A 13,549-nucleotide genomic window follows, 5' to 3' on the forward strand; every position below is an offset into this window, starting at 1 on the left:
TTGCTTTGTCTGTTTTATCTAGAGCTTTTGTTTTGCTCAGTCTGTCTGACTTCCATCATCATCCTTTGATTTTTCACTTTTTGCAGGCAGAATGTAGCTTCTCCTTGAAAACTGCTGAATAAATATTTAAAGAATACCATTGTGCAGTGGGTACTGAGTTCCTCGCCTAAACAAGGGTTTCTGCAACTCTGGGTTCAACTTGGATTTCAAATATTTACATTTCACACCAAAGTATGCAGGGATAAAGGGGCATTGTGTCATTCTCAAAAGTTTTAGAAAAAAAAGCACCTCTGTATATTTACACACAGAAGCATATACATGCACAAAGGAGAGGGTGAAACATGTACAATAACATTTTTGCATGTCAGGAATCTGCAAATTCTTTGCACTCTTCATGCAAGTTTTCTGTAAGCCTAAAGTTAAAGAATTAAAAAGGAAGTTCCAAAGCTTATTCTTTTAGGGGGAAAAAAAACACACATTAATAGTTCCTTGAAAACTTGGTAAATATCTGTACCAGATCATGTAAATATCTCTTCACATTTTATATTTCCTTAATCATGTAAACCTAGATTTTTCCATAGACCAACTTATCAAGTGGGCTATTTGTCTCTTCCTTAACTTTTCTACTAAGTTTCAGAAAAGACTAGATACAGACATATTTGGAGAAATAATATACAATAAAAAGCAGTCATTCAAGATACCATTCTGTCATTGTTGCCCCTGGGTTTCACTCACATCAGAGACCCATTGAACAGCTGTCAAATATCTTCCTAGTTTCACAATATCATGTCTGAAATTTTAAAGACTGCTCGAAAATCTTATTAATTTATTCACAAATTTAAGGCAAATGCAAAACATTTTCAAATGCCAAGATTCATCAGTTAAAATGCATGCTAAAGGGTATAATTTATTTGCAGGGTGATAGCCAAAAGTCTTAAAATGATCAGTAAGGAAAGAGCTGCCTGTAACTATGAATAGAAATAATGTGAATTTCAAGGCAATTTTAATGAAGCATTAAACCAAAAGATAGTTCTGGAAAAATTAGAATTAAATTCTAGTAAAGAGCAAAATGATAAGTCTCTTATCCTTATTCATCAAGGGGCAGGCAGAATGAAAACCACAATCACAGAAAACTAAGCAAACGGATCACATCGACCACAGCCTTGTCTAACTCAAGGAAACTATGAGCCATGTCATGTAGGGCCACCCAAGACAGATGGGTCATGGTGGAGAGTTCTGACAAAATGTAGTCCACTGGAGAAGGGAATGGCAAACCACTTCAGTATTCTTGCCTTGAGAACACCATGAACAGTATGAACAGGCAAAAAGATAGGACCCTGAAAGATGAACTCACCAGCTTGGTAGGTGCCCAGCATGCTACTGGAGATCAGTGGACAAACAACTCCAGAAAGAATGAAGAGGCAGAACCAAAGCGAAAAGAACACCCAATTCTGGATGTGACTGGTGATGGAAGCAAGGTCTGATGCTATAAAGAGTAATATTGCATAGGAATCTGAATATTATGTCCATGAAGCAAGGTATTGGAAGTGGTCAAACAGGAGATGGTAAGAATGAACATCAGCATTTTAGCAATCAGCAAACTAAAATGGACTGGAATGGGTGAGTTTAACTCATGTGACCATTATTTCTGCTACTGTGGGCAAGAATCCCTTAGAAGAAATGGAGTAGCCATCATAGTCAACAAAAGAGTCCCAAATGTAGTACTTGTGTGCAGTCTCAATAATGACAGGATGATCTCTGTTCGTTTCCAGGGCAAACCATTCAATATCACAGCAATCCAAGTCTATGTCCCAACCACTAATGCTGAAGAAGCTGAAGTTGAATGGTTCTATGAGGATCTACGAGAACTTCTAGAACTAACACCCATAAAAGATGTCCTTTTCATCATAGGGGACTGGAATGCAAAACTAGGAAGTCAAGAGATACCTAGAGTAACAGGCAAGTTTGGCCTTGGGAGTACAAAATAAAGCATGGCAAAGGCTAACAGAGTTTTGCCAAGAGAATTCACTGGTCATAGCAAACACTCTCTTCCAACAACACAAGAGATGACTCTATACATGGACATCACCAAATGGTCAATGCCAAAATCAGACTGATTATATTTTTTGCAACCAAAGATGGAAAAGCTCTATACAGTCAGCAAAAACAAAACTGGGAGCTGACTGTGGCTCAGATCATGAACTCCTTATTGCCAAATTCAGACTTAAATTGAAGAAAGTAGGGAAAAACTACTAGACCATTCGGGTATGACCTAAATCAAATCCCTTCCGATTATACAGTGGAAGTGACAAATAGATTCAAGGGATTAGATCTGATAGACAGAGGAGTGCCTGAAGAACTATGGATGGAGGTTTGTGACATTGTACAGGAGACAGGCATCAAGACTATCCCCATGAAAAAGAAATGCAAACAGACAAAATGGTTGTCTGAGGAAGCCCTACAAGTAGCTCAGAAGAGAGGCTAAAGGCAAAAGAGAAAAGGAAAGATATACCCATCTGAATGCAGAGTTCCAAAGAACAGCAAGGAGAGATAAGAAAGCCTTCCTCAGCGATCAATACAAAGAAACAGAGGAAAACAACAGAATGGGAAAGACTGGAGAACTCTTCAAGAAAATGAGAGATACGAAAGGAACATTTCATGCAAAGATGGGCACAATAAAGGACAGAAATGATATGGACTTAACAGAAGCAGAAGATATTAAGAAAAGGTGGCAAGAATACTCGGAGAAACTATACAAAAAAGAACTTAATGACCCATATAACCACGATGGTGTGATCACTCACCTAGAGCCAGACATTCTCGAGTTTGAGGTCAAGTGGGCCAGAGGAAGCATAACTATGAACAAAGCTAGTGTAGCTGATGGAATTCTGCTTAACTATTTCAAGTCTTAAAAGATGATGCTATCTGTTAAAGTGCTGCACTCAATATGCCAGCAAAGTTGGAAAGCTCAGCAGTGGCCAAAGGACAGAAAAAAGGTCAATTTTCATTCCAATCCCAAAGAAAGGCAATGCCAAAGAATATTCAAACTACCACACAATTGCACTCATCTTACATGCTAGCAAAGTATGTGAGCTAGCAAAGAATGCTAAAAAATCTCCAAGCTAGCCTTCAACAGTGCATGAACTGAGAACTTCCAGTTGGTCAAGCTGGATTTAGAAAAGGCAGAGGTCCAGAGATCAAACTGCCATCTGTTGGATCATAGGAAAAGCAGAAGAGTTCCAGAAAAACATCTACTTCTGCTTTATTGACTATGCCAAAGCCTTTTTGTGGATTACAACAAATTGTGGAAAATTCTTAAAGAGATGGGAATACAAGACCACCTGACCTGCCTCCTGAGAAATCTGCATGCAGGTCAAGAAGCAACAGTTAGAACTGGACATGGAACAACAAACTGGTTCCAAAGGGGAAAGGAGTACGCCAAGGCTGTATATTGTCACCCTGCTTACTTAACTTATATGCAGAGTACATCATGAGAAATGCCAGGCTGGATGATACACAGGCTGGAATCAAGATTGCCGGGAGAAATATCAATAATCTCAGATTTGCAAGATGACATCACCCTTATGGCAGAAAGCGAAGAGGAACTGAAGAGCCTCTTGTGCAAGTGAAAGACGAGAGTGAAAAAGCTGACTTAAATCTCAACATTCAAACAACGAAGATCATGGCATCTGGTTCCATCACTTCATGGTAAATTGATGGGGAAACAATGGAAACAGTGACAGAGTTTATTTTCTTGGCCTCTAAAATCACTGCAGATGATTTTCGTGACTGAAGTCATGAAATTAAAAGATGGTTGCTCCTTGGAAAAAAAGCTATGACCAACCTAGACAGCATATTAAAAAGCAGAGAGACATTACGTTGCCAACAAAGGTCCATGTAGTCAAAGCTACGTTTTTTCCAGTCGTCACGTATGGATGTGAGAGTTGGACTATAAAGAGTGCTGAGTGCTGAAAAATTGATGCTTTTGAGCTGTGGTGTTGGAGAAGACGCTTGAGAGTCCCTTGGACAGCAAGGAGATCAAATCATTCAATCCTAAAAGAAATCAGTCCTGAATATTCATTGGAAGGAGTGATGCATTGGCCACCTGATGAGGAACTGACTCATTGGAAAAGACCCTGATGCTGGGAAAGATTGAAGGCAGGAGGAGAAGGGGATAACAGAAGATGAGATGGTTGGATGGCATCACTGACTCAACTGACATGAGTTTGAGCAAGCTCTGGGAGTTGGTGATGAACATGGAAGCCTGGTGTGCTACAGTCCTCCGGGTCGAAAAGAGTCAAACGCAACTGAGCGACTGAACTGAACTGAAAGAGAAATAGGGGGTTAAAAAGTAACTAAATTAGTTTTTAATTTAAAAATGTCAGGCTTCCTAAAACATCCACATCCTACCACTCAAGTTAAGGACTTCTACTAAGATAATGCCTCAGCTTCTGGATTTAGATATTGGCTTCCAACGTTATTATTCTACATTCCTCTTTTAATAATTAGATTAAAAAAATTTCCAAGGCTGATATATGCTTTTTCCCTCAGAATGGCAAATCAGAAATAAAAAAACATAATGTAGTTTGATTGTGCTCCGTGCTCAGTCGTTCAGTCATGTCGGACTCTTTGTGATCCTATGGACTGTAGCCCATAGGATCATCTGTCCATGGGATTCTCCAGGCAGGAATACTGGAGCAGGTTGCCATTCTGTCCTCCAGAGGATCATCCTGACCAGGGATCGAATCCACATCTCCTGTGTCTCCTGCATTACAGCCAGATTCTGAACCCACTGAGCCATCTGTCGAGCCAACTCTATTTACAAAAGCAAAACCACAGTTTTCATATTTAATCTCTTTTGGAAAAAATATTAAGAGTGACTTTCAGGGGGCTTCTGAGTCAGATTTCTCTCAAGTTTGGCTTGCCTATCATATTTCTTTTTTAATTTTATTATTATATTTTTGATTTTTAATTGGAACATAGTTGACTTAAAATGTTGTGTTAGTTTCTGCTGTAAGACAATGTGAATCAGTTATACATATACATATATCCACTCTTTTTAAGATTCTTTTCCCATATAGATCATGACAGAGCACTTATTGTATTTCTGATAGTTTCAGACAGCTCACTAAGACACATCATTTTAGCTATGAAGTGAAAGCAGTTCTTTACTGAGATAATGGTCAAATCTGATTTGTGAAGCTCGTTTGATGCTTGAGAACAAACAGCTGTACTGACCCATGCCCATAACACCCTGAAGGGCTTCCATGCCTGAGACTGTCCTTCAGTAAAAATTTTAAATGAAGATCTTGTCTTCAGAAAATATTGGTACTCTGAAGCACTTAGTTCTGCTGCCACTGCTGCTGCTAAGTCACTTCAGTCGTGTCCGACTCTGTGTGACCCCATAGATGGCAGCCCACAAGGCTCCCCCATCCCTGGGATTTTCCAGGCAAGGACACTGGAGTGGATTGCCATTTCCTTCTCCAATGCATGCAAGTGAAAAGTGAAAGTGAAGTCGCTCAGTTCTGTCCAACTCTGAGCGACCCCATGGACTGCAGCCCACTAGGCTCCTCCGTCCATGGGATTTTCCAGGCAGAAGCACTGGAGTGGGGTGCCATGAGAAACTGCAAATCCAGATACTTAAGAGTTTAGCATGATGGATAACAAGCCAATCAAAACTGGATGTGAAACAGCTGTATACAAAGTTTGATCTAGAAGAAATGACTTAAAGAAGCAACAGTTAACACAGCGGAGCATCCCCCAGAGTTAGAACAGAGTACAAAGTAATAAAATATGCGGCAACTTTGCTAGAGGGTCCTCAGAATTCAGTTGTGATTATTCGTTAATAGATGTAGATTCAGGATGATCTCTTTAGAATAATTTCTTAAACTAGACGTTAATGAAGATATTATTTTAAAACACAGTATTATGGTTTCCTTAAACTACACTTTCATGTTTATCCTACTGAGGAGAATTTGCTTGGAAGACGAATTATGTACTTTTCCCCTGACCATGTGGCTACTTCTTCCTTGTGTGTAGCTGTTTTGGGCAAGAAATTCTTGTCCTTTCCACCAGTGCTGTGTCGTTGCTGTTGTTTAGTCACTAAATCATGTCTGAGTCTTTGGCGACACCATGGACTACAGCCCACCTGGCTCCTCTCTCCAGGGAATTTTTCAGGCACGAATTTTGGAGTGGGTTGCTGTTTTCGTCTCCTGGGGATCTTCCCTCCTGACCTAGGGATTGAACCTGAATCTCTTGCGTCTCCTGCATTGGCAGGTGGATTCTGTACTGCTGGGCCACCAGGGGCAGGCCGACCACTGCTGTAGATCAGCTCTGTTTCCCTCTAGATAATAGCGTCGCTTCAGCAATGTCCAGGTCTAGACTGTTTCTGTGCCAACTAAGAGAGAAAGGACTTGTAAACTAAGAAAAAGTAAACTACAAAGTACTTTTTAGGAGATTAAGGTTTATTTTTCATAGGGAGTCTGAAATTTCTTTAAAGTTTACAGTCATGGACAATTTTCAACATTTGAGTCAGTTTCATTTATTATAAACTCTTGCAGAAAAATAAACCTTCCAGTATGCCTTTTATTTGTGTTTAGATTTTTCCCCTTTGGGGAGGAATAGAAAGAACCATAAAGATAGTATGAATCAGCTAGCTCAAACTCACTGACGTCATTAGAAACTGTAAAGGGACAAAGAATTAAGAAAGAAAGTCATACAGTTTTATGTCCGAATGTGAGTTCCTTGAGATTGGGGCAGGGGTTGTGAGTAGAACTTTCCTACGCTTAGGGAGATCTAAGATCCAATGGTAATCTTAACTTTGGCTATAAATCTATCATTTCTAATTGTAGGTCTTCAATACAGATTCCCAAAATATAAAGTTTAGAAAAGGCCTCCTTGCCCTTTATTATGCAATTGTTAGTGCCTCAACTTTTGTGCCTGCTGCAAATGACAGATTCCTTTAGATAGGAGCTGCCAGGATGAAGCCTTTGACTGAAGTGTAGATGCTGATAGCTTTTCCTCTCCATTTCTCTCCCTTTTGCAATTCATAGCTGTATAATTAGAGATTAGTATCAGCAAATGTCTGAATTTTTCTACCGCATCTTAGACCTGAATTTCCAAAGAGGGTATCGCTGTTAAAAAACTCACCACCTAATCCTTTTTGTTTTCACCAAAGATTTTTAGCCATCAACTGGTTTTCTGGACAAGGGATTAAAAAGTCCCCAAAATAGCACAATCAAATCATTTTGCCTAAACAAAGAGATTGAATTAAGTGTGTTGAATGGACTCTGTTTTCCTTGGGCTATGAGACTCTGCAGTGTGAAATGTTTTACATTCTCTGCCAATTCTGGTTCTGCTCATTATATATAAAAAGCTTCTCCATCCCATTTTCAGCTTCTTCTTTTTCTTTTTTTTTCTTTTAACAGAAATGCTGGCATGCAACTTACTTCTAGGAATAGCTCTGAGCTGATGCTCTCAACTTAGTCATGAGAATTACATTTCTCTCCTCTTTGGAAATATTCTCCCCCAATTTCTGTAATTATGACCCCATAAGAGCTAGGTAATTTCAGTTAAAATGAAACATATAGCTTTGTAGAACATACAGGAAGCAGACTACTTCATAAACGAAGGAGAGATCACAGTGTTGATTTCTCATATCAACAATATGCCTTTACAATCTAAGCCACAAGAAACATTTATCTATAAAAACATCTCTTCCCTTGAAAAGGAGGGTTTTTATACGTAAAGCTCAGATACAGTACAGAATATTAAAATTCATGGTTGTAATTTCTTATGTTGAAAGGTTTTCAAATAATGACGATAACATATGAAAGTGGTAGAACATTTTTACCGTTTTCACGTTGCAAAATACCTATTAGAAGAAGTGATAAAATATATTGAAAAGAATCTAAGAGAGCTCTTGACCAGGCTTTTGTTTCTCATCATGCAATTCTATTTCTGAATCTTTTTCTGTTTTAAAAATAAAAACAACATGGATAGAGAATTGGTAAGATTAATTTGCCTGTTGAAATGAGAAAAGCAGAAGAATTATGAGCTTTGGCCTGTCACCCTCTGTATAAACCAATTACGTATTTTCAAAAGGTTACTTTCCCAATGCTGTATTAAGTGCTTAGGTCCTCATGAGTGCAGGTTCGCGACTCCCCACTTTTTCAGCCCTCAGCCCCGGAGCTGTGTTTACTTACAGAAGCGCAGTTTTCAGACTTGTCTTCCACGAAACCAATCTGGCAGGGTGTTCTCTGATTCTGCAGCCAGTAGTCTGTAGACTCCAGCAGGCTATTACTGCGGAGAACCTAAGGGAACCAAGAAAACCTTCTCAGAGCTACTGGCAAGACTTTCTATTTAAACAAGGAGCTCTTTTCTAAAGAATCTAGAAGTGTTTTGCTGGCCTCATAGCATCTGGATATTAGGGAAAAAAAATACTTCCAGGATAATAGCACCTCTAAAATGTATAAAACAATCAACCAAGAATCCACTTTAAAGGAACATACTGACGTGAATATTGTTGTTTCTTCTCTCATCTAATTCAACATCTGGAAACTTCAGTGTACCTGTGACTTTTGCATAACTTGCAGTCAAATGACTGTTTGGGATATGGTTCAATTGGCAATGGGGATCACACTTCATTTAAGTGTTGGAGCTCTTTTACATTCTATGAATACTTTTGATTGAAATGTAGTGTTTCTCCATTTGGTGCAATAATAAAATTATTCTTCTTTAGATTTCCAGCTGTGCTAACCTATCTATGAAATAAGGCACAGTTCTTTTAGAACATTTAGGGTACTACACTAAGTTTAAAAATTATTAGGAATAAATAAATGCATTACAACAACCATTTCTCTTGTAGAAACAGTATGGTAATGCAAAGTGAATTTCAATACACAAATTAACAACACCAAATATGGTTTACAAATGTCTTGTTTCTGGGCTTTGATTTTAAAGAAATAAAGAAAAATCTTATTTCTGAACTGAAACATTTTAAAGATGTAGTCTCATAAACAACCAAATGATTCAGCTTCTGATGTTTTAATGTGAGTCAAATATTGTATAAGATTTTTCTCATATAAGATTTCCAGTGCTCTCCTGGTACTCTCTACTCTATTAGGACACATGTCTGCCAATCACCTTCACTTAAGTAATAGAATAGATTTAATCAGTTTGGTTACTGCCACAAGAATAGAATGACACTTCGATTATATTTCATTTGCACACTGAAGGATTGTCTTCCTTTGTTCTATAAAAATACTTTAATTTTTGTCTCTGCATACTGAGTTAACCAAATATAATTCTGACACATTTTTCTATAACATTTTTGTGTTAGCCACATGATATTTTAATATTTTTCCCCCTCAAGGTTTATTATTCTGGAGATAACAAATTTTCATCATTCTTTTCCAGAACAATACCAAGAGACAGTGTGGATGGACTTCAGTTATCATTGGAGATGAAAGTTCGAGATGGAACTTCTCAGGTCTCTTAGAGTTTATCTAAAAATTGTGGTACTTAAAGTGTGAGTTGGGACCTATAGAGGCCCCTGGGGTCTTTCCGGGAGTCCAGTGGTCAAATTATTTTTATAATAATATTGTCTTTATTTTCTCTTTTCAACTGAATTGTCTCCTGAGTACTCAGTGGAGTTCTCCAGGGTCCACACGAGGTATGATAATGTAATAGGTTAAATGCAGAAGCAAATAGGAGAGTCTAGCCAAGCTCTTTTAAGTTAGATATTAAGGAGATTGGCTAAAAATGTAAAATAAAGTTAGTCTTCTCACTAAACTGTTTTGTTTTGGAAAACATAGGTATTGGCCATAAAAATATGTATGTTAACTTGCAGTATGTTTATTTTTAAATTATTTTTAAGTAATAAATTATGGCTATTTAAATTCTAATTGTTATTTCAAGATTAAAGAAATACGTATTTAGAATTTTCTTGGCTTTTTTCTTATGAATTATATGTTTATTTAGCTGCTTTAAGATTTTGTTGGGGCTTTCCAAGTTGCACTAGTGGTGAAGAACCTGCCTGCCAATACAGAAGACATAAGAGACATGGGTTTGATCCCTGGTTTGGGAAGGTCCCCTGGAGAAGGAAATGGCAACCCACTCCCATTGTTGCCTAAAGAATCCCATGGACAGAGGAGCCTGGTGGGCAACAGTCCATAGGATCACAAAGTCAGTTATGACTGAAGAGACTTAGCACACATGCACAAGTTCTGGTATTTTTGTTTCTATGTGGCATCAGACTTCATCAAAATATTCTGAAAATACAATTTGGCAAATCGAAAAAGTTATTTTTAATTTTTTTAATTAAAAATTTTCATTTTATATTGAAGTATAGTTTATTAACAATGCATTAGTTTCAGGTATACAGCAAAGTGATTCAGTTATATATATATATGTATCCATTCTTTTTCAAATTCTTTTCTCATTTAGATTATTACAGAGTATTGAGCAGAGTTCCCTGTGCTATATAGTAGGTCCTTGTTGGTTATCTACTTTATACAATAGGGTTCATATGTTAATCCCAAATCCCAATTTATCCCTCCTCCAACCTTTCCTCCTTGGTAATCATAAATTTGTTCTCGAAGTTTTTGAATCTGTTTCTGTTTTGCAAATAAGTTTATTTGTATCATTTTTCTTAGATTCCACAAGTGAGTCAAAGACAAATATGATATGATATTGCTTATATGCAGAACTTTTCTTAGGTTTAATTTATAATATGGAATATACCAGTAAGAACAACCCATATAATCAAAATTTTCACAAGAGGCCCAACATTTTTTTAGTGCAAAGGAGTTTTGATTTCAGAAACATTAAAAATGAGAACCATTGATCGAGATTAACTTTATTTGAAGTAGAAAAAGATTCTCAGTTCACTTCTTTCACTGCCATTCACTCTTACTTCCACCATAGAATAGAATTTAAGAAAACGGACATTTGTGATTTGTGTTGAAATCTTGTCCTGGTCATTAGTAGCAAGTAAGTTCTGTCTCAGTTTCTACACCTGTGAAGGCAGACAGTAAATACCTACTTGGAGGTGGGATCACTGGGGTATTCAGTGAGATGACGTGTGTCAAACACGGCAGTGTGCAAAATGGTACGTCATCCTCTCAGTACATGGTTCTCATTGTTACTGTTTGATATGAACTACAAAGGAAAAGAGTGCTTCCCTGGTGGCTCAGAGGTTAAAGTGTCTGCCTGCAATGCTGGAGGCCTGGGTTTGATCCCTGGGTTGGGAAGATCCTCTGGAGAAGGAAATGGCAACCCACTCCAGTATTCTTGCCTGGAGAATCCCATGGACAGAGGAGTCTGGTGGGCTACAGTCCACGGGGTCACAAAGAGTTGGACACGACTGAGCAACTTCACTTTCACAAAGGAAAATAGAAAATTGGATGTCTTTGTTTGAAATTAGTACATTGAAAACATTTCAGATGTGTGAAGACAAATCTTCTTTAGCAAATCTTCTGACCTAAAAAGTGTAAGTTCAGTTTCACGTATTGCTGTGACCCTAAAACTGCTCTGAAAAATAAAATATATCATGCATTTAAAAAATAACTAAAATGAAACCTACATCTTTCAATTGCTTAACAACAAATACTTTGAAGAGAATGTCTCTTGTGAGAATAATCATTCCCTGTGTAACTTTAAAATGTGAATTTTACTTATAATTAAAAAATAGCTTACTTGATTTTATCAACAATTAAATTTCACTATTTATTTAGAGATATTTAGAGATTATTCATTATTTAATACTTTATATTCTTTAATTATTGACCAAGAAATGCTACATTTATTTGAGAACTCTCTGGGCTAAGGTCCTATTTAGTTATTACCTGAATTAAACACCTAGACTTATGAAATAGAATTTGAGGGCTAATATGTGACATGTGCTTAAAATAGTTCTTGGCATGTAGCAAGTGTTCAAGAAACATCAGTTCAGTTCAGTCGCTCAGTCCTGTCGGACTCTTTGTAACCCCATGGACTGCAGCATGCCAGGCCTTCCTGTCCATCACCAACTCCAGGAGTTTTGGAGTTTCAGCTTCAGCATTAGTCCTTCCAATGAATATGCAGGAGTGATTTCCTTTAGGATGGACTGGTTGGATCTCCTTGCTGACCAAGGGACTCTCAATAGTCTCCAACACCACAGTTCAAAAGCACCAATAAACACCAGCTATTATAAAAATTATTATTCTCTTTGCCCAGACTTCAAGCGATTTATACTTTTTCTTCACACTCTGTGAACCAGTCTCTCTGGTCCCAAAGCTCCCATAACAGATTGCTCCATTGCAAGGTAGTAAAGTTACATAATTTCTCATCTTCCAGTTCTACCAAATATGTGTCTATGCACTTATCCATCTGTCCCTCAGGGACCTGGTCTGCGTGGTCAGAAGGCTTGAGTTCTAGTTCTGGCCCTACTGTCTGTGTGGTCAGGTTACCCACCAGCTCCCAGGCTCGGTTTGTCCTTTGTACGCAATGAAATCATGTGATCTGAAGTGCCCTTCTCTGGAACAACAGTAATTCTCTGCCTCTCTTCTCCTTTTGTTCCTTCTGCCCTTCCCATTCCCAAATATATTACGAAGCAAATGAGCAAAGAGAATAAAAATGCAGGCATCAGTAAACCATTTAGCATCATATGTTAAGCAATTTTGACCTGTGAAAAGCTTTTGGTGTAATGGTTTAGACAAATCGCTAGAAAAAAAGAAGAATGCTTGAAACAAGAATATGTGTTTGAGAGTGTAATGATTTTAAAGCTTTATGAATATAATCTCCCTGAAGAGAGTCACTTTCTGATGGGGGTAGGGAAAAAGAAAAACTCACCAGGCTTTCCATGGCTCATTCATTTATCTGCTATTTTTAGCTGCAGGTTCAATTATTTCAGATGAAGAGCTAAGGACAAACATGCTATGCATTCACAAGTTTGAAATAATAATGACACATTTTCTCTTAAAATTTCGTTGTGTCCTAAACAACGAGGAAAGATCATTCTGCTTTCCTGTACAGTGATTTTCCGTTTTTATACAGAAAACCAAGTTGCAATTGATATGGAATCCATGCACCTGAACATGGATGGATTCTTGGTAACCTGAACACAGCTCTAAATATTACTGAGCAATGCTTTAAAATTAATAAAGGTAATTAAATTGGAGAAGACAGCAGTTTAAGTTTCGTCACATTTCTAGTTCTATACTATCAAATACTGCCAAAATTTTTTTCTGATAATTTTAAGTATCATGATGTAAAGCAACATCAATGCTCTTAAAAGAGAAAATTTCACACACAAAATACTGTATTTGCCTAATGTATGTATCATGACTGGGGCTTCCCGGAACCCAGCTCAGAACCTTCTTAGGTGGGAAAGAACCTGCCTGCCAATGCAGGAGACACAGGTTTGATCCCTGGGTTAAGACGATCCCCTGGAGAAGGAAATGGTAACCCGGTCCAGTTTTCTTGCCTGGGAAATGCCATGGACAGAGGAACCTGGTAGGCTACAGTCATGGGGCTGCAAGAGAGCTGAACACGACTAAGTGACTCAACA

At 37.8% G+C, this 13,549-nt stretch overlaps 1 protein-coding gene across 7 annotated transcripts in view; it reads right to left on the bottom strand.

The window, feature by feature from the left end:
• Positions 1 to 13,549, bottom strand: part of SPHKAP (SPHK1 interactor, AKAP domain containing) — a 191,745-nt gene that overhangs the window by 107,904 nt on the left and 70,292 nt on the right. For all 7 annotated transcript variants that reach the window (XR_009730753.1, XR_009730755.1, XM_061387103.1 and 4 more), the window contains exon 3: positions 8,205 to 8,312. Coding sequence is in view for 5 of the 7 variants with exons in the window: in XM_061387103.1 (XP_061243087.1) it covers positions 8,205 to 8,312 (108 nt within the window). In the remaining 2 variants the exon portion in view is untranslated. The remainder of the gene's footprint in view (positions 1 to 8,204; positions 8,313 to 13,549) is intronic.

This window comes from Bos javanicus, chromosome 2, assembly GCF_032452875.1.
Source record: "Bos javanicus breed banteng chromosome 2, ARS-OSU_banteng_1.0, whole genome shotgun sequence".
NCBI lineage: Eukaryota > Metazoa > Chordata > Mammalia > Artiodactyla > Bovidae > Bos > Bos javanicus.